This window comes from Aphelocoma coerulescens, chromosome 5, assembly GCF_041296385.1.
Source record: "Aphelocoma coerulescens isolate FSJ_1873_10779 chromosome 5, UR_Acoe_1.0, whole genome shotgun sequence".
Lineage (NCBI taxonomy): Eukaryota > Metazoa > Chordata > Aves > Passeriformes > Corvidae > Aphelocoma > Aphelocoma coerulescens.
Genome location: NC_091019.1, coordinates 66,217,082 through 66,238,419, shown reverse-complemented (window position 1 = coordinate 66,238,419; position 21,338 = coordinate 66,217,082). Strand labels below are relative to the sequence as shown.

The following is a 21,338-nucleotide window of genomic DNA, read 5'->3' as shown; positions in this document are numbered from 1 at the left end:
TGCTAAAGGAATAAATAAAATTATAAAGGAATTTGGGATTCATGAGCATCACTGCAGTTCCAGCCTGGTGCTGCTCACCTGCAGGAATCAGCTGGGAGAAATCCATGGGATTTATCCAAATCCGCTGTGCTGGGTGCAGGAGCGATGCTTCCCTCGAGCTCAAGGCAGCTTTTGGCCCCATGAAGTGACACCCAAATGTCACTGACTGAGTTGGACTCCTCTAAAATGAATTTATGGATAAAAGCCCTGAGGTCAGGAATATTCGGGGTGCCAGTGAGAATGAGGAGAGCTCTGCCCGGGCTAGTGAAGAAGCAGGAGGAAATCAGGGATAACCTGGGCAGGGATAAACAGCTCCTGCCTGGTTTGGGTGGGATTTTAAACTTTTGCCCCAAAATGACACCAAGGGACCAAAACCAGAAGGAAAGGAAAGGCAGGAGCTGGAATTTTGCTTCCAATGTCACCCAAGACTCAAATGGGAGCGATGAGAGCTCGGCTCTGCCCCAATCCTCCTGTCCAGCAGCAAGGATACAAAATATTGGGATTTTTCAAATGAAAGCAAGGACAGGGAATCCGCAGGACAAACTCCAGCATGCTCCAGCTCGCGGAGGGAAGCAGGGATTCACAGACACAGCAAGGAGCAGGAATTGCAGGCAGACGGTGCCATCTAGCAGCAGCTCCTGGAGTGGGAATGCTGAGCTGGCTTTGGGAATGCTGCACTCCCCTGGCAGTGGGAAGCCATTCCCTGGCTCCTGTCCCTCCATGCCTTGTCCCCAGTCCCTCTCCAGCTCTCCTGGAGCTCCTTTAGGCTCTGGAAGGGGCTCGGAGCTCTCCCTGGAGCCTCCTCCTCTCCAGGCGAATGTTCCCAGCTCTCCCAGCCTGGCTCCAGCCCTCGGTCTCATTCCCTTCAGGAGAAGACCCCCATTTTCCCTGCTCTTTCTTTTACCACCAGGGCACCTTTAGAAGCCTTTTTTTGTCACCCTTGATGGCCCTGGGCAGATTTAATTCCCTCAGGGTTCTTCCCAGTCCTGTGTGATTGGATAAATTTCCTGTATCCTCTCGGGCTGCCTGTCCCTGCTCCCACCCTCGGCAGCTTTCCTTCCTTTCCATGTTCGGGTTTGTCCCTTTCCCTCAGCTTGGCTCTGGAATTCCAGACAGCCCTAAACTCAGTGTCACTCCAAGCATCACCTGCAGCCTCCAGTCCGCCCCAGGTGGAGCTCGACCCCTGCAGGAATTCGGAAATGTCAAGCTGAAAGTGTTATCCCAGTGTCTCACAGCTGGGGAGGGGAACTCCTGATCCTGATCCAAATGATTGGGATCCACCCAGAACTCACCTGGAGATGCTGGGAGAAGGGAAGGAGCCTGAAGATCACCCCCAGCCAGGTCCCATAAGCACAGGAGGGACAGCAGGAGGCACAGGTATTCCCAGCAGGAATGGCACTGCTTTCCTACCCGAGCACTGCCAGCTTCCTTTTCCAGCCTCGGGATGAGCTGAGAAGCCAAAGTTTTACCCAAAGCCTTTAAAATTCCTCCCGGGGCCTCTGACAGGTGTAGATTTTATCTGGTGCATAATCCACTGCAATTTGGTGGGGTTTCAGCAGTGCAAATTCCCTACAAACTCAATTCCAGCAGTTGGAAGCTCATCTCTCCCAAGGCTGAGGCATCACCATCTTTTCCTTGGCTCCGAGCAGGACATTTTATTTCCCTGAAGGAAAACATTTATTAGCTGTTCACTCTTAATGCAAAGCCCTCGAAGTGGATTTGGATTTCACCTTTCTTCAGGGGAATCAGCAGCTCTTTATAAATCGTTTTGCATCCAAATAAGTTCGAGCTTCGCATCCATGAACCTCCAGAGACCAGAGCCGCCGGCTTTGGGGAGAAACAAAGCGCAATTTTCACGCTGAGCTCAGGAAATTCAAGGTTTTGTCACCTCATCTTCATTGTATATTGGGCAATAAATACCTGGTTAAGGCAGCAATGAGGTAAAAAGGAATTACAGCTTGTCCTACGCCACTTTCTCCCCAGACTGAAAAGGTGGGAGCAGCAGAGAAGGAGGTTAAAGGCTTTTACAAAATTAGGTGCCTATGGAGGTATTTGAATGTTTACAAGGTGATTTAAAAACATATTTTAGCTTCAGTTTCAATAGGGATTTGCTTTGCCATTAACCACCCTCAACTATGTGTTTTATTTTTGTTTTCCATCATGAGGATAAAAATGTTCTGGCACAGATTTGATGCCCAGATCCTCAGGGGCTTCAGGGCAGCGATCCCAAATCCTTTTTGCCATCAGGAAGAAGCTTTGCTCAGGAAAGAGGGACAAATATCCACAATTCCCTGCCTGGCTTGAGCAGCTCTTGCAGCTCTGAGAATCCAAAGAATTCCAACACTGCTGCCATTTCCAAGGCTCTCAGTGGCACCCACCACGGGAGCATCCTCCTGTGTCCAACATGTTGGGGAAAACATGGATTTCCCACTGGGAAGTGCCTCAAGCACCTCCGAGAGGTGGCAGGAGGAAGTTGGGACACAGCAGTGGGAACTGCAGAGACCCTCCCATCACATTTTGCATTTCTCTGAAATTTTACAGCCCAGTTAAAACCCCCCCAGAAATTCAGTATTTTGGTTTAAAAGGCAATTAAGGGCTTTCTGGTATTTCAGAACCACACCGAAGCCCAACAAACGCATCCCATAGGATTCCCCTCCCTGTGCACAACAGAAACTGGGGGGAAAAGCCCAAAACCACCAGCAGAGCAACCGAATATTTTTACTTTTTAGTGCAGAATCTTCACACTGAAGAGTTTTCTGGTAAGAGCCAGCATTTAACCAATTCTCCTCCAAAATGAGAGGCCCAACCACCTCCTGGTGCAGCAAAGCCAACTCTGCCCCAGCCCAGTGCCAGGCAGAGCTCCTAAAGGATGCCAAACCCACATCCCTGTGCCACACGTGGATGGATTTAGTAGGAGCAGGTGCAAGGAGCTGCTTCCTCACCATCACCCTCCTCCCAGCTGGGCAGGGAACTGGGACATTGATAAAGTGAGAAACCCTCCCAGGAACCTGCCCAGTCCAATGGCAGCAGCTCAAGGCAAAGAAGAGACGGAAATCTGAGAAAGTGGGATTTAAACATTTATCCCTTTTTGATTGTGATTAGGCTTTAACCATGAATTGATCCTGTTTGGTGTCCCGGGGGTCACTGTTCCTCTCCTGCACCTCGCTGTGGGTTTAATCCCCTCTCAATGACCTCATGGTGACAATAACATTTTCTCCCAAATCGTGGAATGGTTTGGGTTGGAAGGGACCTTAAATCCATCCCGTTCCATGGGCAGGGACACTTTCCACTGGACAGGCCTTGGGACAACCTGGTTTGGTGGAAAGTGTCCCTGCCCATGGAAATGGATGGACTCCAAGGCCCCTTCCAACCCAAACCATCCTGGAATTCCATGACAATCCCACAGCTCTCCAGCTTTGCTCTGGGCACACCTGGGTTTGCTCCCATTCCCTGCTCATTGATTTAATAACCATGGGGACAAAACAAAGGCTCCTGGAGATTCCCACAGGATCTGCAGAGCACTCAGCCAGGAGGGATCAGCATTTGGCAATCCACATGGGAGCAGAGCGATGGCACTGAATAGCAGAACAACACCTAGACAATTGTAATCCCCTTTAAAGGGCTTGGGAAACCTAATTCCAGACCTCTGGCACACTCAAGTGTGTCTTTAACTCGCTCCCTTCAGAGAAGCTGTGGCTGCCCCATCCCCGGAAGTGTCCAAGGCTGGGTTGGACAGGGCTTGGAGCAGCCCGAGATAGTGGGAGGTTGGAAAGCCGAGCACAGCAGGGCAGCCCCCCACACTCCTGGGCAGCACTGTAGCGAGAAGAACCCCTCACAAGCCGCTACAACCTTACAGAAGGAAAACACGCTCGGATCAGCTGGGTTAGGAGACCATTTATTAAATAAGGCTAAGCCAAGACGCTGCAGATGTATCAGGTAGGCCCTGGGACGCCTCGGGAGCTCCTGGCTGTCGCCTCATCCTCCCGGCGCTCAGTCCAGCTGCAAGAGAGCGAGAGAGACGAGAGGAGTCAGCGGGAACCGGCACCGCCGAGCCCCTTCCCGCTGCCGCGGGGCTCACCTTGATGAACCCGATGTCCTTTGCGTACTGGCGGAAGCACTGCCGGCACATGTTGAGCCCGTACTTGCGGATGAGGCCGTGGCGGTTGGAGCACACGCGGCTGTGAGGGGAACAGAGAGAGAGGCGGGTGAGGGCGGGGAATGGCGCCGGGGAGGGCGTTGGGAACGTGAGGGGAAGGGGAGCGAGGCATGGGGGTGAGGCGGCACCCACAACCCGGGGAGCCCAGGGAGCAGCACTGACCAAGAGCGGGAGCCCTGCCCGAACTTCCTGGGGTGGCTCCAGTAGAGCTGCTGGTGGCCCATGGCTGCGCGGTGCCGAGAGAAAGATGGCGGCGGCCGCCTCCCCTTATACCGCTCACGGCGCCTCCCGGCGTGCACCGCGCGGCGCGCGCGCGCTCTGACCGTGGCGCCACCGCCGCGGGGGCGGCACCGCTCCCGCTTCCCGCCTCGTGACGTCACCGCCGCGGGGGCGGCACCGCTCCCGCTTCCCGCCCCGTGACGTCACGGCAGCGGGCGGGCCCGCTGTGGCCGCCCCCGTGACGTCAGCGCTGCAGAAGCTCGTCTCGGCGGCGGAGCGGGCTGGCAGCGCCGGGCGCGGTGGCGCGCGCCTGTAGTCCCAGCTGCCGGGGAGGCTGAGCCCGACGGATCGCTTGAGCCCAGGAGTTCTGGGCTGCCGTGCGCTGTGCCGAGCGGGCGTCCAAGCTAAGGCCGCCATCAATATGGTGACCCGCGGGGAGCTGCGGGACACCAGGTTGACTAAGGAGGGGTGAACCGGCCCAGGTCGGAGACGGAGCAGGTCAAAGCTCCCGTGGCGGTCAGTAGCGGGATCGCGCCTGTGAATAGCCACTGCAGCGTAGCCTGGGCAACACAGAGACACGCGGGCTCCCCTTTTCGCCCCAAACACAACACAAAACACACCCACGCCAACAACAACCCCCTTTTTGCCCTCAACAGCCCCCACGCCAACACCGCCTCCTCCTGCCACCGCCACGCAACGCGCCCCGCACCGCTCCCTCAAAAACACCCAGCGCCCACAAATCTCCACCACTAATCCCACCCTCCAACAATACCTGCGAACAAACGCTGCTCAACGGGGGTCCCTGTTATAAACATATATTGTAATATTGGCTTCTCGCAAGTGTTAAAGTAGATATTATATAATGTTAGAAATGCTTTTTGCTGTGTGGATGTAGTTTTCTCTCTTTTCAGCAAGAATGTTAGCAAGTGTGAGCAGGTAAGATAACCTCCAAACGAACAGAGGGTGAGCCCCGAGGAGCTGCTGATCAACGCTTTGTCCAGGGAACAAAGGGGCCCAAAGGCTGCTCTGCCCCGAGAACGGGCGGCCAGGAGAGCCCAGAGCCGCTCTCACCGCTCTGCCCCGGGGGCAAAGAGGCCAAAGCTGCCATCAGCCCCGACTGTCTGGGGAATTGGGAGACCCTATTATCAACTCTCACCTAGCGAGCCCAACCCCAAGAATCAAAAGAAGTAAAACCGCAAGGCAGAAGAATAAGCATGCTCTAAAAAGGCGGAACCAAGGAGTGGCCATGCAGAACAGCTCCAGGAAAAGTTTGAATATGCATAAAGAACAGACAGTAAGAATGGTATAAAAAGGACTCACCTCGAGCATCAGGTGTGCTCTTGGCAGAGCGCCAAGGCACCCGGCCGTTACCCCTTTGCTTTATTTTATGTGTCTCTTATTGTTTTTATATTAAACCCTTTAAATTCTCACAGGAGAGTTTTCACAGTCCCCGATGTTTTTTTTTTTCTCCCAGTGGCGGTTATTGTGGTGAAACCCGCTGCGCCGACACCAAGCCCTCACTGCGCCTTCCTGTCGCTTATGAAGCCTGAGCTGCTGTTACCCACCCGCCTGCCCTCAGCTCCTCCGTGTGCCCTCAGCTCCCGCGTCCCCTCAGCTCCTCCGTGTCCCCTCAGCTCCTCCGTGTCCCCTCAGCTCCCGTGTCCCCTCACACCCACCATCCCTCAGCTCCTCCGTGTCCCCTCAACTCCCGTGTCCCCTCAGCTCCTCCGTGTCCCATCAGGTGTCCCCTCAGCTCCTCCGTGTCCCCTCACACCCACCATCCCTCAGTTCCTCCGTGTCCCCTCAACTCCCATGTCCCCTCAGCTCCTCCGTGTCCCATCTGGTGTCCCCTCAGCTCCTTTGTGTCCCATCCAGTGTCCTCTCAGCTCCTCCGTGGCCCCTCAGCTCCTCCGTGTCCCCTCACACCCACCATCCCTCAGCTCCTCCGTGTCCCATCAGGTGTGCCCTCAGCTCCTCCATGTCCCCTCAGCTCCTCCATGTCCCCTCAGCTCCTCCATGTCCCCTCAGCTCCCCGTGTCCCCTCACACCCACCATCCCTCAGCTCCTCCGTGTCCCCTCAAGTCCTCCGTGTCCCATCAGGTGTCCCCTCAGCTCTCCGTGTCCCCTCACACCCACCGTCCCTCAGTTCCTCTGTGTCCCCTCAACTCCCATGTCCCCTCAGCTCCTCCGTGTCCCATCTGGTGTCCCCTCAGCTCCTCTGTGTCCCATCCAGTGTCCCCTCAGCTCCTCCGTGTCCCCTCAGCTCCTCCGTGTCCCCTCACACCCACCATCCCTCAGCTCCTCCGTGTCCCATCAGGTGTGCCCTCAGCTCCTCCATGTCCCCTCAGCTCCTCCATGTCCCCTCAGCTCCCCGTGTCCCCTCACACCCACCATCCCTCAGCTCCTCCATGTCCCCTCAGCTCCTCCATGTCCCCTCAGCTCCCCGTGTCCCCTCATACCCACCATCCCTCAGCTCCTCGTGTCCCCTCAGCTCCTCCGTGTCCCCTCAACTCCCGTGTCCCCTCAGCTCCTCCGTGTCCCATCAGGTGTGCCCTCAGCTCCCATGTCCCCTCAGCTCCTCCATGTCCCCTCAGCTCCCATGTCCCCTCAGCTCCTCCATGTCCCCTCAGCTCCTCCGTGTCCCCTCAGCTCCTCCGTGTCCCCTCACACCCACCGTCCCTTCAACTCCTCTGTCCCCTCACGCCCACTGTCCCCTCGATGTCCTTACGCTGAATTCTCTGTCCCTTCCTTTGCTCCCTGTTGCTGGTGGCACCATTCTCCCCTCTGGCCTCTCTTTTCAATGCCAACAGATGTCACCAGGTGTATTGTGCTATACTTGATGTTTATGGAAAATTTTATATTTTATGTCGTGCTTGGCTGTGACTGTGCATTATGTAGGCGGGAAGTGGGGATTAGATGGGTGGATTTATGTAAACTTCAGTGTATAAATTATTTTGTTTTTTTATTCCCTGGCGTGCTCAATCTGTGGAGAATTTCCACCTTGTGCCCTGCGCAGAATAAACAATGTCCTCTTTCTAAACCTGACTCGTTGTTCATGTTTAGAGTCCCTAAGATTCGGCAACACCCTCAGCTCTTCTGTGTCCACTCACAACTCCCCCATGTCCCCTCACCTCCCGTGTCCCTTCACACCCTCCATGTCTCCTCACCCTCCGTGTTCCCTCACACCCCTGTATCCTCTCAGCTCCTCCGTGTCCCATCAGCTCCTCTATGTCCATTCCCAAACCCGTGTTCCTCACACCTCCACACCTCCTCACATCCTCAGCATTCCCTCCCATCCTCAACAATCCCCTCATATCCTCAATGTCCCCTCACACTCCATGTCCTCTCACACGCCCATGTCCCCTCACACCCGTGTTCCCTCAGCTCCTCCATGCCCCCTCACACCTCCATGCCCCCTCACACCCCTATATCCCCTCCTGCCCACCTTGCCGCAGACTGCCCTCTCACCACCTATCCCCTCAGTCCTATGTCCACCCCCATGTCCCCTCACACTCCGTGTCCCCTCACACCCCATGTCCCCTCACACTCCGTGTCCCCTCACACCCCATGTCCCCTCACACCCCATGTCCCCTCACACTCCATGTCCCCTCATATCCCCGTGTCCCCTCACACTCCATGTCCCCTCACACCCCGTGTCCCCTCACACTCCATGTCCCCTCATATCCCCGTGTCCCCTCACACTCCGTGTCCCCTCACACCTCCGTGTCCCCTCACACTCCGTGTCCCCTCACACCCCATGTCCCCTCACACTCCATGCCCCCTCATATCCCCGTGTCCCCTCACACCCCATGTCCCCTCACACCCCGTGTCCCCTCACACCCCGTGTCCCCTCACACCCTCTCACTCCCGCCGCTCCTCTCGCCCTTTCCCGCCAAGCCGCACCATCCGCCTCCAGCAGGAGGTGCCAGCGGCCCGTCCCACGGGGAGGCCGCCGCGCTGCGGGCCGGCGCTGGGGCTGCCCTGTGCTGCCGGTGCGGCCGCTGCCGCCGGTACCGCCGGAGCTGCCGCCCTCCCTTCCCGCTCCGCGATCCCGTTCTCCGGGCGGCCCCGCGCCCCTCACCGTGCAGCGGACGGGATCCGGGCAGCGCGGCGGGCTGGTACCGCGGCTGGCAGGCACCACAGCGGGCGCCTGTGCGCGCACAGAGCGGGAGGCCCCCGGCGGCGCTGCCCGCCGTGCGCGGGCCGGGGCCGGGGCCGGGATCGGGAGGGGGACCGGGACCAGGACCGGGACCGGGACCGGGACCGGGACCGGGACCGGAACCAGGACCAGGACCAGGACCAGGACCAGGACCAGGACCGGGATCGGGATGCGGCTGCAGTGCGAGGTGGAGGTGCTGAGCCGGCTCCTGCCCACCTACGGGCTGCGGGGCCGCGGCCGCGCGGCGCGGGCGCTGCTGTCGCTCGGGCGCCCGCCCGGCGCTGCCGGTGCAGGGATTTACCTCATGGTGTGCACGGCGCGGGACCGCGGCGGGGCTCGGTACAAGGTTGGGGACGGCGGCGGGGGGCGGGACACAGCGGGGGGGAGGGGGGTGCCCCGGGGCGGCCGCTGAGCCCGCTGTGCCCGCAGGTGCAGCAGAACGTGGAGCGGCTCTTCACGCGCTTCGTGGAGGAGGGGAAGGCCACGGTGCGGCTGCGGGAGCCCGCGGTGGATCTGTGCCTCAGCAAGGTGGGAACGGGAACGGGAACAGCGGGGCCGGGAGGCTCCGGCACCGCCACAGCGACAGAGCCGGGGCTCAACAGGCTCTGTCCCGCCGCGGGAAGGGGGGACGGGACATTAGAATTCCAGAATGTTTGGGTTGGAAGGGACATTAAAGCCCACCCAGTGACACCCCTGCCATGGCAGGGACACCTCCCACTGTCCCAGGCTGCTCCAAGCCCTGTCCATCCTGGCCTTGGACACTTCCAGGGATCCAGGGGCAGCCACAGCTTCTCTGGGCACCCTGTGCCAGGGCCTCTCCATTGTCACAGCCAGGAATTCCCAATTCCCAATATCCCACCTAACCGTGCCTTCTGGCAGTGGGAAGCCATTCCTTCTTTTCTGGGCTGTGTTCTTTTTCCTCTTCTGCTTCAGAAATACATTTTCATGTTTTGCTTCATAGCTTCTTTCGAAACAACTTTTTTCACTCCTCTGAGTATTGGTCTTTGGCCTTAAGTTCCATTAAATAGTTGTTCCTGACAGGCTTTCTCATGGAAAATAAATGGAATATCCTCTTGTTTTCGTGGACAAACATCAGTGCCCACTGTGCCTTTCAAACCACACAGGGAGAAGGGCACAGGCACCATCTCCCCTTATTCCACACTGTATTTATTTAGAGTTCATAGAGGATTTGGAAGCTGTGAAGTGTTTTTATCAATGCTAAATTCACCCAAAAAATCACATATTAACACTAAATTCTCATGTCCTTTTCTTCTGTGCCTGTTGCAGGAATATTTTGTAGCCCCATAGGAGAGAAAAGTGGGACAGGTTTTCTAAAGCCTCTGAGTTCTTACCTAAAGCTTTAGAGTCAGGCTGTGTAAATAAAAGCAAATAATGTTGATTGCTGGCTTGGAAAATCCTTTTGACTTTCTGTTGTCTGAATCTGAGGAAGGCAGCCTTAATTTTATGAACATGTTAAAAGGTTAAATGGAAAGGGAGGACACCAACCCAGTTATTTTTTTCCTGTTACAAGCCCATTTGCTCTGTATTTTGGAAACATTAAGGGTCTTGCATTAGATACAGAATAACTTCTGTTTCCTTTACTCTGCTGAGAGTGAGAGTGAGAAATCAAAAAGTTTATCTCAAAGTACTACAGCTTCCTCTTAAACTCTCCAAATCCAGAACCCAAATTTAAGATATTTGATAACTTTTCTGTAGTTTTCTGCCAGATTTTTATTACTTCATTACAGAAAAGCTTCTTAACTCTCAAAAATGGACAAAAACTTTGTGGGAAAGAGATTTCCAAATACTGGAAATGGGAATATTGGTTTTGTGCAGCTGCCTGGGAAATCCCCCTGCTTGTGCTCTGCCAGGCCCTGGATTTGCTGCACTCAGCCAGGTGAGGAATTGAGTTGGGAAACATCAGTGCAGAGCATTCAACCCTGGAGCAGAAATAATAAAGTCTGGGTGTTTGGTGGGGTTTATTTCCCTTCAGCAGGTCTGAGCCTGCTTCCCCGGATCCGCCTCAGCTCTGATTTCCTTGGCATCGCTCACGGAGCTCTGAGACTTGGGAGGCATCAGCACACATTAAACTCCTTTACCAGTGAAATCTCTGTGGCTGAGACTTCAGGCTTGTGGCAGGAAATTGCATCCTGAGCTCTTCCAAATAATTATTGGCTTCTTTTTTTTTTTTTTTCTTAGATGTGTCTTAGTATTTTCCTCAACACATTCAAGGTTTCTCAACGAGAGGTTGAGAGCTACTGCATGGCCCTTATGGAGGTCTTGTGGAGGAACTTGTGCTTTGTGCTTGAGAGCAAAGAAATCCAGCCTGTAACTTCATTCTGTTGTTCAGTATTCATTTCACTTGCTCCTTACAAGTCTGGAGGACTTTTTGGACTTAATTCCTGTTTTAGTTATGTTGGGAATGCCACAAATCTTTCTGGAATTAGGGGAAATCCTGTAGCTAAATGTGTGTGTTAGACTGGCTGAGATAATGAGGGTTGGTGGTCTTAGAGTCCCAGGATGGTTTGGGATGGAAGGGACCCTAAATCCCATCCCATTTCCCCCCCTTCCACTATCCCAGGGTGCTCCAAGCCCCCATCCAGCCTGGCCTGGGACACTTCCAGGGATCCGGGGCAGCCACAGCTTCTCTGGATAACCTCTCTTGGATACAAAGGTGTTTGTTGTGCAGCTTCCCTGTCTCTGGAAGGTGTCACAGCAGAAGTCGTGCTTGGAGTGCTTAAGGAAAATGATAATTTCAGCTTACAGATGCAGTCAGTTATGTCTGGCCTTTAATGTCTGTCTTTATCTCACATTTCCATCCAGGATTATCTCCAATATCGTTGTTTTGTTGTGCTGGGTGCTTATAGCATATTATGTGCTCCAGTCCTAAACCCTCTCAGATTTGGTCTAAACAAACGCATTTAGGAGCAGAATTGTCTTTGAGGTGCAAAATGTGTCACTGGGCCTGGGCAGGTCACAGCTGGGAACACAGGGACAACCTCTGGGCTGCCAGAGCCCTGCCAGAACTCCAGGTTTGTTCTTTTGTTTTACTTCTACGGCTGCATTGTGGGTTTTATTTTAGAATTCACTTTTGAGCTCAGTGCCTGTCAGCTGCAAATCAGCTCAAGCAGAGACTTGCTGGAAAATCTAGAAGAGAAATATTTGGTCACAAATGTTCATAAAAGTGAACTAAATCAGTACAACAGATGCATCACAGCTTTCTGGATCTTTATTTAAATACAAGTCACCTGATATTCTGTTCTTCCTGAGAGTCAGTGGGAGCCTTTAATGGCTTCCCACTGCCAGAGGGCAGGGATGGATGGGATATTGGAAAGGAATTCCTGGCTGGGAGGATGAAGAAGCCCTGGCACAGGGTGCCCAGAGAAGCTGTGGCTGCCCCGGGATCCCTGGCAGTGTCCAAGGCCAGGCTTGGAGCAGCCTGGGACAGTGGGAGGTGTCCCTGCCCGTGGCAGGGGTGGCACTGGATGGGCATTAATGTCCCTTCCAACCCAAACCATCCTGGGATTTTACTGCTATTATATTGTATCCCACCTAAAGCATTATTTGATCTTTGTTTGCAAATAATTTGCCTCTTGTCTGCTGCTGGCACAAGCAGAGCTGTGTGTGGCCACGAGCACTGACTTCACCTGCCTTGAAGCTTTCCACCTTCCTTTATGCTGAATTCAACCCCTGCTTCCATCCTTTTTCTTCCTAGCAACTTCCAGGACTTACTGCCTCAGGTTTTAGACCTCTTCTTTCCCCATGTGTGTTTGTTCCTTATCCTGGTGGATTTTAGGGAGGTTGCAGTGCATCAGGGGTTTTTTTTCGTTATTTTCAGCTGTGGATTCCATGCATTGTTCCTTCCCTGGGTGCTGCAGCAGAGCTTGATCCGGATTATTCATAACAGAGCCATTCCCTCTCCCATCCCATTGCCCTGCTGAGTGACACAAAACAGCTCAGAAAGTGTTAATAACCAGGATAATGAACTTCTAACTCCAGCCTTGTGTTCCCCTGCAGGCAAATGTGATCAATTTAAAGACTTTCCTTTCAGCCGTGAGACTGGCTCACCAAGGCAGTGACACCGGAGTTCTCCCTCTCTCACCTCTGGTCCCAGCAAAGAACTCCGACGTGGAGAAACCCAAGACCAAAATGATCATCACTTCCAGGAGGGACTATCCCCTCACCAAGAGCTTCCCCTTCTCCCTGGAGCACCTGCAGACCTCGTACTGCAAACTGGCCAGGATCGACACGAGGGTGCTGTGCCTGAAGAAGCTCCGCAAGCTGGACCTGAGCCACAACCACATCAAGCAGCTGCCGGCCACGCTGGGGGACCTGGTGTGTCTGCAGGAGCTCGACCTGCACGACAACCACCTGGAGGCCTTCAGCGGGGCCCTGTGCAGCTCCAGCCTGCAGAAATCCCTGCAGTTCCTGGACCTGAGCCAGAACCAGATCCAGGCGCTGCCCATTGAGTTCTGCCAGCTGCGGGGCCTGGTGCAGCTGAGGCTCGACGACAACGCCCTGCTGCGCCTGCCCTGCAGGATCGGGCAGCTGAGCCACCTGCGCTTCCTGTCGGCAGCACGCAACAAGCTGCCCTTCCTGCCCAGTGACTTCAGGAAGCTCTGTCTGGAGAACCTGGATCTCTTTGGGAATCCTTTTGAGCAGCCCAATCCGCTGGTTCCCAACATCCAGCTGAAAATCCCATTGACTCTGTTGGAGTGTGCTGCCAGGGCCACCGTCAATCACAGGTAAGGGCAGTGAGGGGCACAGCTGGCACTGCTCCTTCACACCTGTCCACCCTCACCTTCCCTCTCTTGGCTCTTTCCTTTCCTCTCAGTGCCTGTTTTCTCACCTATTAAATTCATAAGATTGAAATCCCTTTGAATTCCCCTTGTCAAATCATCAGGATAAGGCAGGAAATTGGTGCCTTGGAAGCATTCAGGGAAAGACAAGAGATTGAAGTGTTTTTATCCACCAAAGGGGGATGAACAGAATATTTTTGGCCAAAATTTTGGGAAAAGAGAATCAGTTCTACAACCCTGAGCCACTTCTGGAGGCTTCTCCTTGCCGTAGGTTTTCCTTAAGCTCCTCATTTCCCTTGGTGTTGGAGTGAGCGTGTTCTGGCTTATTCAGAGAAGCCCAGCTCTGAGGTTAATTTAAAAAATATTATTTCACCAAGGAAATACCATCCTCCCAGGCTGCTGTTTGTTATCAGCTCCCTCCTCTTCCCCCACACCACTTGCATCACTCCACCTCTGATCCTTCGTGTACCAGAATCCTCCAGGTACCAGCAGCTGCTGCTGCTGTTCCCACCCTGCTCTGGGTGGAAAGGGAGCACAAAGACAGAAATTTGGCACAGAAAGGGGGCAGAGAGAGGCTTCAAGTGTTCCCAGTCTCCATCCTGTGCCCATTCCTGCCCTGAGGGTGGGGAGTGCCCCTAAACCCGGGGTAATTGTGCAGAAATTTGCACCAAAGGCATCCTCGGGCACACCCTGAAGGGAGCTGAGCCACCCACATGTTCTGGGCCAAATCACCCACTGCTGACCTTGCTGATTTTGTAATTAAACCCCACACGTCTCCTTTCCCAACTTTATATAAATTACAGTGGGTTTGATGTAAATATTAAGGCTGGGGTTTTTTTCTAGAGGATTTAATCCCTCAGCACTGGTCAGATTCCAGTTACTGTAAAAACCCTTGAGAAAGGGATGAAACAAAAGGAGAAGATGCAAAAATAATGTTTGGAAATCAGTCTTCATGCTGGGAAAGTGCCAGAGCTCTGATTATGCTTTCCCTGACCAGAAAAAAAGGGTGTTCTGAAATTAAGGTGGTGGAAAAAAAAAAGCCCCACAGGAGTCTTAGCTGTGTGAGTGACGGTGTGTGGAAAGAACTGGGAACGTGTAGGTGGAGGCAGGATGTGAGTCAGTGGGATCTGTGCTGAGTTTGGAGTGCCAGCTGGGCACTGCTGAGACCCACACTTGAGTTACCCCGACAGAATTCTGCAGGGGAATCATTTATTTTGTACCCCAAACTCGACACTGCTCCACTGCAAATTCCAAAAGGAGCAATTCCCGTTTCTGACTCTGGATGTCATTGCTGACACGATGGATGGAGAGAGCTGTGGAGCAAGAAAACTTTTGATTTCATGCCTGCAGGGCAGTGCTGCTGCAAAAGGCTCATTTCATCTCCTGCTTTCTCTGAGTTGTCTTTCAATGCTGCTACTCCTCGGTGTGAGAGAGGGAGGAGTAAATCGTGGGTGCTGTGTCAGGCCAGGGTGAAACACAGAGATCTCCCTGGGGAATGTGAGGGAAGAACAGAATGTGCCCAGTTGTCTCATTATTCTTAATCTTCCTTTAATTCTCTAATTCTCATTACTCTTAATCTTTAATTCCCTAATTGGCTGTGGCCCAGGATGTCGGGATTGCTGTGAGCTCCTTGTTGTGGTGTCTCCTGGAGTTCATATCCTTAGGGACTGCCTTGGGAGGTGGCATTTCATTCCTAACCAGTCCAAAATCTCCGGTTTTCCACGTCTGTGCCCTGGGAATGGCATCTCCCACGTGGTGCCTGTGTCCTGTCACTGCCTTTGAGTGCCACAGATAACTCTGTGGTGAATTCACCCTCGCTCCTCTCATCCCACAGAATCCCTTACGGCTGTCACCTCCTCCCTTCCCACCTTTGCAAGGATCTGGAAGTGGCCAAAACGTGCCGGTGTGGGAGCGCCTGCCTGAGCAGCTTCATCCAGATCACGGTGACCATGAACCTGCACCACGTGGCCCACACCGTGGTGCTCGTGGATAACATGGGAGGCACGGAAGCTCCCATCCTCTGCTACTTCTGCTCCCTGGACTGCTATTCCCAGTTCCTGGACAGGCACCTCCAGAGCAACGGGTGACCACGAGCCCGTGCCAAAGCTCTGCCTGATGTTGTGCCTGGGCATGGAGGAGCCCGGAGGTGTTTCCTGCTTGTTCCCACCCGCGGTGTCACCGGCGTTCCCTGCGGAGACAAATCCCTCTGGGAGTGAGGGGACACACAGCCTGACCTGGCCTGACTCTTCTCCCCCTCTGGAATCTCCCTTGGTTGGAACACAAAGCAGTGTTTAGCTGGAGAGAACCTTCCTTAGAATGTATTTTCCTTTTCCTATTCCCAGGGCTTTGCTCAGAGTATCGCGTCCTGTGGGATCAGCGGTTCCCTCTTGGAAGGAGGAGGTGAGTTTATCCCAAACTTACCCACACGTGAGGCTCTGAGCTCTGCCCACGGGCAGGGACTGCACTCCACCCTTCCCAACTTTTTTACTGTGGAGGAGAAATCACATCCAGCCCAGTTATGTAATTCCAGGTGCTTCTTTTTTAAAGGTTCTGATAAACATTCCCACTTGGAGCAGGGACCAGCACTGCTGGGTTTTTACCAGAGCAGATGTTTTTTTGGGGTTTCTCTCTTTGTGATACCAGAAATGTCTTTTTTCTAAATACGTGCCTGAAACTTTGTTTCTTAATCCTCATGTTTTACCGATTCTTGAATTTGTTTCACTGTGTTGACTTATTAAATTTTGAAGCCCTTCTATGACTTGTGGACTGTGTTTTGTCTGAGGAGTTTTCCATCCAGTCTATTCCAGGAATTAACTGCTGGCCTTTTTTCGGGGAAGACACCAAAATGTTGAGCATATCCACAAATTCTTTTATTTCCTGCCTTGTCAGCTGCTCCATGACTGGGGGATTGGAACAGCAGGGAACAAAGGTCCCTTGAGAAGTTTTTAGGAATCCCATGCCCTGGAACATGTGATGGCTTGCAGGCAGCACGTTGCACTGTTCCTTCTGAAGGGGCAGTGAGTGCCAGCTGGGGGAGCTTTAGGTTGGATATTAGGGAAAATTTCTTCGTGGAAAGGGGGGTCTGGCATTGGGCACTGATGGAGTCGCCATCCCTGCGGGCATTTCAAAGCCCTGTGGATGTGGCACCGGGGGGCGTGGGGCAGTGCTGGCCTTGGCAGTGTGGGGGGAATGGTTGGACTCGGTTTTAGAGGTTTTTCCCAATTTCAATGATTCCATGATCCTATGAATTACACCCTTCCCATGTAACCAGAGCTAACCCCGGGCTGATGCTGCTGCAAAGGGAGAGAGATTCCCACTGCAGCATCCCAAGGATTCCTCCTGGGACAGCACCTTTTGGGTGAAGCACACGATCAGGGGAGGCACAGAATCCTGGGCTCCTGTGGGACTCCAGGAATTCTGGATACAGATTTGGGGGTGTCTGTGCAGTGACCCAGAACCTCCCAGGGGAGCCAGCTGTGCTTCCCTGTGGGAATGTCATTCCCACAGTGACTTGGCTTCCCTTAATCCCCTGCAAACTGCTGGAATGGTGTGGAGGAGGGCAGGAGGCTGCTAGAGCCCCGTTTGCTTCCCAGCCATCACAGAATCCCGGGATGGTTTGGGAGGGAAGAGACCCTAAATCCCATCCCACCCATTCCATGGGCAGGGACACCTCCCACTGTCCCAGGCTGCTCCCAGCCCCAATGTCCAGCCTGGCCTTGGGCACTGCCAGGGATCCAGGGGCAGCCCCAGCTGCTCTGGCAATTCCAGCCCAGCCCCTCCCCACCCTCCCAGGGAACAATTCCCAATTCCCAATCTCCCATCCAGCCCTGCCCTCTGGGAACTGGGCACTGGGAAGCCATTCCCTGGCTCCCGTCCCTCCGTGCTCTCAGCCAAGCCATCAGGGATGTGTTTATCCAGGTGCTGCCTCTGGGAAATTAGCAGAGGAGTTCTTGCCATAATTTGTAATTCTAGATTTATTTTATTAAATCCTCGTCATTTTAGAATATCTTATGGATTATTCTCCTCATTCTAGAATGTCTTGTATTCCTGAAATTCTATTATTATGAGGTGTTATCCCTGTAATCATATAATTATTTTATTACTATTTTTGACAATTTAGAATTATGTTCTTACCTTATTCATGCAGTTCTAGTTATTTTCTTACCTTATCCTCACAATTTCCAAATTTTCTTGTGTTGTTGCCATTCCAGTGATTTTAAATGCAATATTCTTGCAATTCTACATTTTTCCTGTTGTATTTTTGCCTTTCTAGAACTATTTTCTTCATATATTCTTGAAAATCTAGAAAAAAATTATTCTTGCGATCCTAGAACGAACTTCTTTTTGTTACCATTCTAGATTTTATTATCTTACTCTTTCAAATCTGTAAATATTTTCTTTTGTTCTTACCATTCTAGAACAATTTTCTCTTCTGCCATTCTAGAACTATTTTATTGTGTCATTCTTGCAATCCCGGAATAGTTTTATGTTACTGCTTTTATCAGCTCAGGATGGTTTTCTTACCTTGTCCTTACAATTCTAGAATCATTTTATCTTTCTGTATATATTATACTTGCCAATCTAGGATGGTTTCCTTATCTTGTTCCTGCAATTCTAGAATTATTTTACTCTTATATTAATGTTGAAAACTTCGGAGTCATTTTATACTTGCAATTCTAGAATTAATATCTGAATCTTTGCTGGAGAAAATTTCTTAATCCTTGCCATTCTAGAATGGGTTTATAATCTTAATGTTTCAAATCCAGAATGATTTTTATTCTGTCAATTTTAGAATTATTTTCTTTCAATCTTAGAAGTATTTTCTTTCAATCTTAGAAATATTTTATTCTTCCAATCCTACAATGATTTTATCGTATTCCTGCATTTCTAGAATGATTTTTCGCCTTATTCTTGCCATTGCAGAATGATTTTTAACGTGCTGTTTTTCAAACCTAGTATTCCCTTATCTTTTATGTTACTCCCGCGAATCCCGGATGGTTTCCCGGTGTTGTCCTTGCGTTTCCAGAGTTATTTTCCCATTTTTCCCCAATCCCGAAGAATTTCGCTGCCCCTTCCCGCCCCCCCCACTCCCCTCACGCCCTGGCCCCGCCCCCTTTCGGCGCCGCCCAATCAGAGCGCGGTGCGGCGGCGGCGGCTGCGCGGCTCCCCCTGCACGGCGGAAGCGCCGCGGGGTTGATTGACGGCTCCTGAAGCCAATGACGGGGCAGCGGCGGCCGCGGCGGGCGACCAATGGGGAGCGGCGACGTGTGCGCGCGGGGCGGCGGCAGCGCGCGCGCGCTGGGAGCGGGAGCGGCGGCGGCGGCGGCGGCGGGAGCGGCGGAGCGGGGCCGCCGCCGCCGGGACGATGCGGCTGCGCGTCTACAAGCGCAAGGTGCTGCTGCTGGCGCTGGCGCTGGCGCTCTGCGCCCTGGCGCTCTGGGGCACCGGCGGCGGCGGGCGGCGGCGGCAGCAGCAGCTGCTGCAGCAGCAGCAGCAGCAGCAGCAGCGGGGCGGTCCCGGTAGCACCGGGGAGCCGCCGCGGGTTAGCGAACCCCCGCCGCCGGTGGCGCGCCGCCCCGCCGCCAACGCGTCGGCCGCCGTGGCGGCGGAGGTGCTGTCCGAGAACGCGACGCTGAGTTACCGCTCGCTCGTGTACCGCCTGAACTTCGACCAGCCGGTGCGGAACGCCGGGCGCTTCCCGGCGCGGCCCGACGTGGTGCTCGTGGTGCAGGTGCACGACCGCGCCGAGCACCTGCGGCTGCTGCTCGAGTCGCTGCGGCGGGCGGCGGGCGTGGAGAACGTGCTGCTGGTGCTGAGCCACGACCTGTGGGCCGAGGAGCTGAACCGGCTGGCGGCCCGCGTGGACTTCTGCCCGGTGCTGCAGGTGTTCTTCCCGTTCAGCATCCAGCTGTACCCGCGCGAGTTCCCGGGCCACGACCCCCGCGACTGCCCCCGCGACGTGGGCAAGGCGGCGGCGCTGCGCCTGGGCTGCATCAACGCCGAGTTCCCCGACTCGTTCGGGCACTACCGCGAGGCGCGGTTCGCGCAGACCAAGCACCACTGGTGGTGGAAGCTGCACTTCGTGTGGGAGCGCGTGCGGGCGCTGCGGGAGCACGCGGGGCCCGTGCTGTTCCTGGAGGAGGATCATTACCTGGCGCCCGACTTCTACCACGTCCTCAAGCAGCTCTGGGCCCTGCGCCAGCGCGAGTGCCCCGAGTGCCAGCTCGTGTCCCTGGGCACCTACAGCCCCGTGCGGGGCGGCTTCGCCGGCCGCGCCGACAAGGTGGAGATGAAGACGTGGAAGTCCACGGAGCACAACATGGGCATGGCCTTCGGCAGAGACACCTACCAGAAGCTCATCGAGTGCACGGACGCCTTCTGCACCTACGATGACTACAACTGGGACTGGACTCTGCAGCACTTGACTGTCTCTTGTCTTCCAAAGTTCTGGAAAGTGCTGGTTCCCGAAATCCCCAGGATTTTTCACACGGGGGACTGTGGCATGCACCACAAGAAATCCTGCAGACCGTCCACCCAGAGTGCCAAAATCGACTCTCTCTTGAACAGCAACCAACAGTACCTGTTTCCCGAGGTGATGAGTGTCAGTAAAAGGTACTCCATGGCTCCCCTGTCCCCTCACGTCAAGAACGGAGGGTGGGGAGACATCAGGGACCACGAACTCTGTAAGAGTTACCGCAGACTCCAGTGAGGATCCTCCTGGCAGCCGCCTTTTCTTCTTGAGTTGTCCCATTGTGTCTTTTACAGGCACACACGTGTATAAACAGCATTTATGAGTTGGTTTCTGCTTTAATATGAATAAACATTCTTGTTAAAGGTGTCCCAAAACAGTAATCTCTCATGTTTGGCAACCACGTTTTGGAAACGGGTGACGTGCTGCAGCCCCTACGCAAAAAGTGACCTGCTGCTGTGTTTGCTGGGAGGAGGAGGAGGAGGTGGAGAACACTTTTAAGTGCATCTTTTTTGGTGCTTCAAAGCTCTGGTGGTGCCTGGGGTCCCACCCGGGGTCACCTCACGCCCGATCCCCAAGTCCCGGTTCGGTTGCGCTGTGTCAATGAATATATGAAGGATGAAAAAAATAAAATTTCATTGTTTTTACTATAAAACAATAGTAGATAAATATATGATTTTTTTAGTTCTGCCGAAATAAAAATTCTGTTGTTTTGTAAGCCTAGAGAAGTTTTTGATCGTCAGCAAAAAGATGATGTCATCTTGTGTTCCTAAAAAGTCAGGAGGGGAAGGAGGGGGGAGTTTCTGTTCTTTAATCCCGAGGGCTGGACATGTGCCATCACCCCTTCTAGCAGTGTGCATTTAACTTCATTAAATTTTTAATGATACTCATTAATTGAGGCAGAAAAGAGTAGCAAATTGGTGGCACACCACTTCTTTTGTTTGGATCTTTAAAAAAAAGTTGCTTTCAAATTAGCTGTGTAAAAACTGCTGCTGTGTGGTGGGAAGGGGCTGAGCTGGAGCCACGGAGCCGTCTGTTAATGCTCCGGCTGCTTTAATGCCACTCCTCTCTGAACTCGGCTGTGGCAGAAGCACCTCAGCAGCTTTTGTAGAACAGAGGAAGAGGTTAGAGAAAGAAAATGCTGCTTTTTCCTTTTTCCAGGGGTTGTTTAACTACAATTTTGCACGGCGATTGCTCCGTGTTTTGTTCCACTGGGTTGGGGCTGGTGCTGAAGCTGTGCTGGTGCCTCACTCTCGGAGACCTCTCCCAAAAAGCTGATGGGGTTAAGCTTAGCCCAGCAAAGCTCCAGCAGGATGTGCCATCAGGGAGGGTAAGGCAGGTGTTTTGGGCAGCTGTGGCTTCTGCTGAGCTCGGAAAGCAACGCTCACAACCACACACCCAAACTCGTGTTCCACAGAGAACTGCGGCAGCAATGCCAGAGCAGCCCTGAAACGAGGCAAATTTAACTCTCCTCTAAAGCACCCCTGTGCCTTGTGG

At 53.6% G+C, this 21,338-nt stretch overlaps 3 protein-coding genes across 5 annotated transcripts; 2 read left to right on the top strand and 1 right to left on the bottom strand.

Annotated features, from left to right (window-relative positions):
• Nucleotides 1–3,913: 3,913 nt before the first annotated feature.
• On the bottom strand, nt 3,914–4,468 carry RPS29 (ribosomal protein S29). The gene is made up of 3 exons (XM_069016094.1): nt 4,358–4,468; nt 4,118–4,217; nt 3,914–4,038 (listed from the first exon to the last, which is right to left on the bottom strand). Exons 1-3 carry the CDS (start codon nt 4,417–4,419, stop codon nt 4,030–4,032), a joined length of 171 nt encoding a protein of 56 aa, XP_068872195.1. The 5' UTR covers nt 4,420–4,468; the 3' UTR covers nt 3,914–4,029.
• A 4,099-nt stretch (nt 4,469–8,567) lies between these two features.
• Nucleotides 8,568–16,130, top strand: LRR1 (leucine rich repeat protein 1). 3 transcript variants are annotated; one of them, XM_069018695.1, is made up of 4 exons: nt 8,568–8,912; nt 9,003–9,101; nt 12,591–13,318; nt 15,207–16,130. In XM_069018695.1, the coding sequence occupies exons 3-4, from the start codon at nt 12,723–12,725 to the stop codon at nt 15,457–15,459; spliced, it is 849 nt and encodes a 282-aa protein (XP_068874796.1). In that variant the 5' UTR covers nt 8,568–8,912; nt 9,003–9,101; nt 12,591–12,722; the 3' UTR covers nt 15,460–16,130. The 3 variants fall into 3 exon arrangements, with proteins under 3 accessions (XP_068874796.1, XP_068874794.1, XP_068874795.1); XM_069018693.1 differs by having other exon boundaries at nt 8,654–8,919; XM_069018694.1 differs by having other exon boundaries at nt 8,656–8,760.
• Nucleotides 16,131–18,669: 2,539 nt separating this feature from the next.
• MGAT2 (alpha-1,6-mannosyl-glycoprotein 2-beta-N-acetylglucosaminyltransferase) lies at nt 18,670–20,559 on the top strand. The gene has a single exon (XM_069018691.1). The coding sequence runs from the start codon at nt 18,738–18,740 to the stop codon at nt 20,079–20,081; it is 1,344 nt and encodes a 447-aa protein (XP_068874792.1). The 5' UTR covers nt 18,670–18,737; the 3' UTR covers nt 20,082–20,559.
• Nucleotides 20,560–21,338: the final 779 nt, after the last annotated feature.

Bases quoted from the DNA above. Each gene is read 5' to 3' on its own strand.
- RPS29 (XM_069016094.1), bottom strand. From the start codon at position 4,419: ATGGGCCACCAGCAGCTCTACTGGAGCCACCCCAGGAAGTTCGGGCAG. The intron at 4,218-4,357 runs GTCAGTGCTGCT...TTCCCCTCACAG, and splicing joins GGGCAGGGCTCCCGCTCTTG to CCGCGTGTGCTCCAACCGCC.
- MGAT2 (XM_069018691.1), top strand. From the start codon at position 18,738: ATGCGGCTGCGCGTCTACAAGCGCAAGGTGCTGCTGCTGGCGCTGGCG.
- LRR1 (XM_069018693.1), top strand. From the start codon at position 8,743: ATGCGGCTGCAGTGCGAGGTGGAGGTGCTGAGCCGGCTCCTGCCCACC. The intron at 9,102-12,590 runs GTGGGAACGGGA...GTTCCCCTGCAG, and splicing joins TGGATCTGTGCCTCAGCAAG to GCAAATGTGATCAATTTAAA. The intron at 13,319-15,206 runs GTAAGGGCAGTG...CTCATCCCACAG, and splicing joins AGGGCCACCGTCAATCACAG to AATCCCTTACGGCTGTCACC.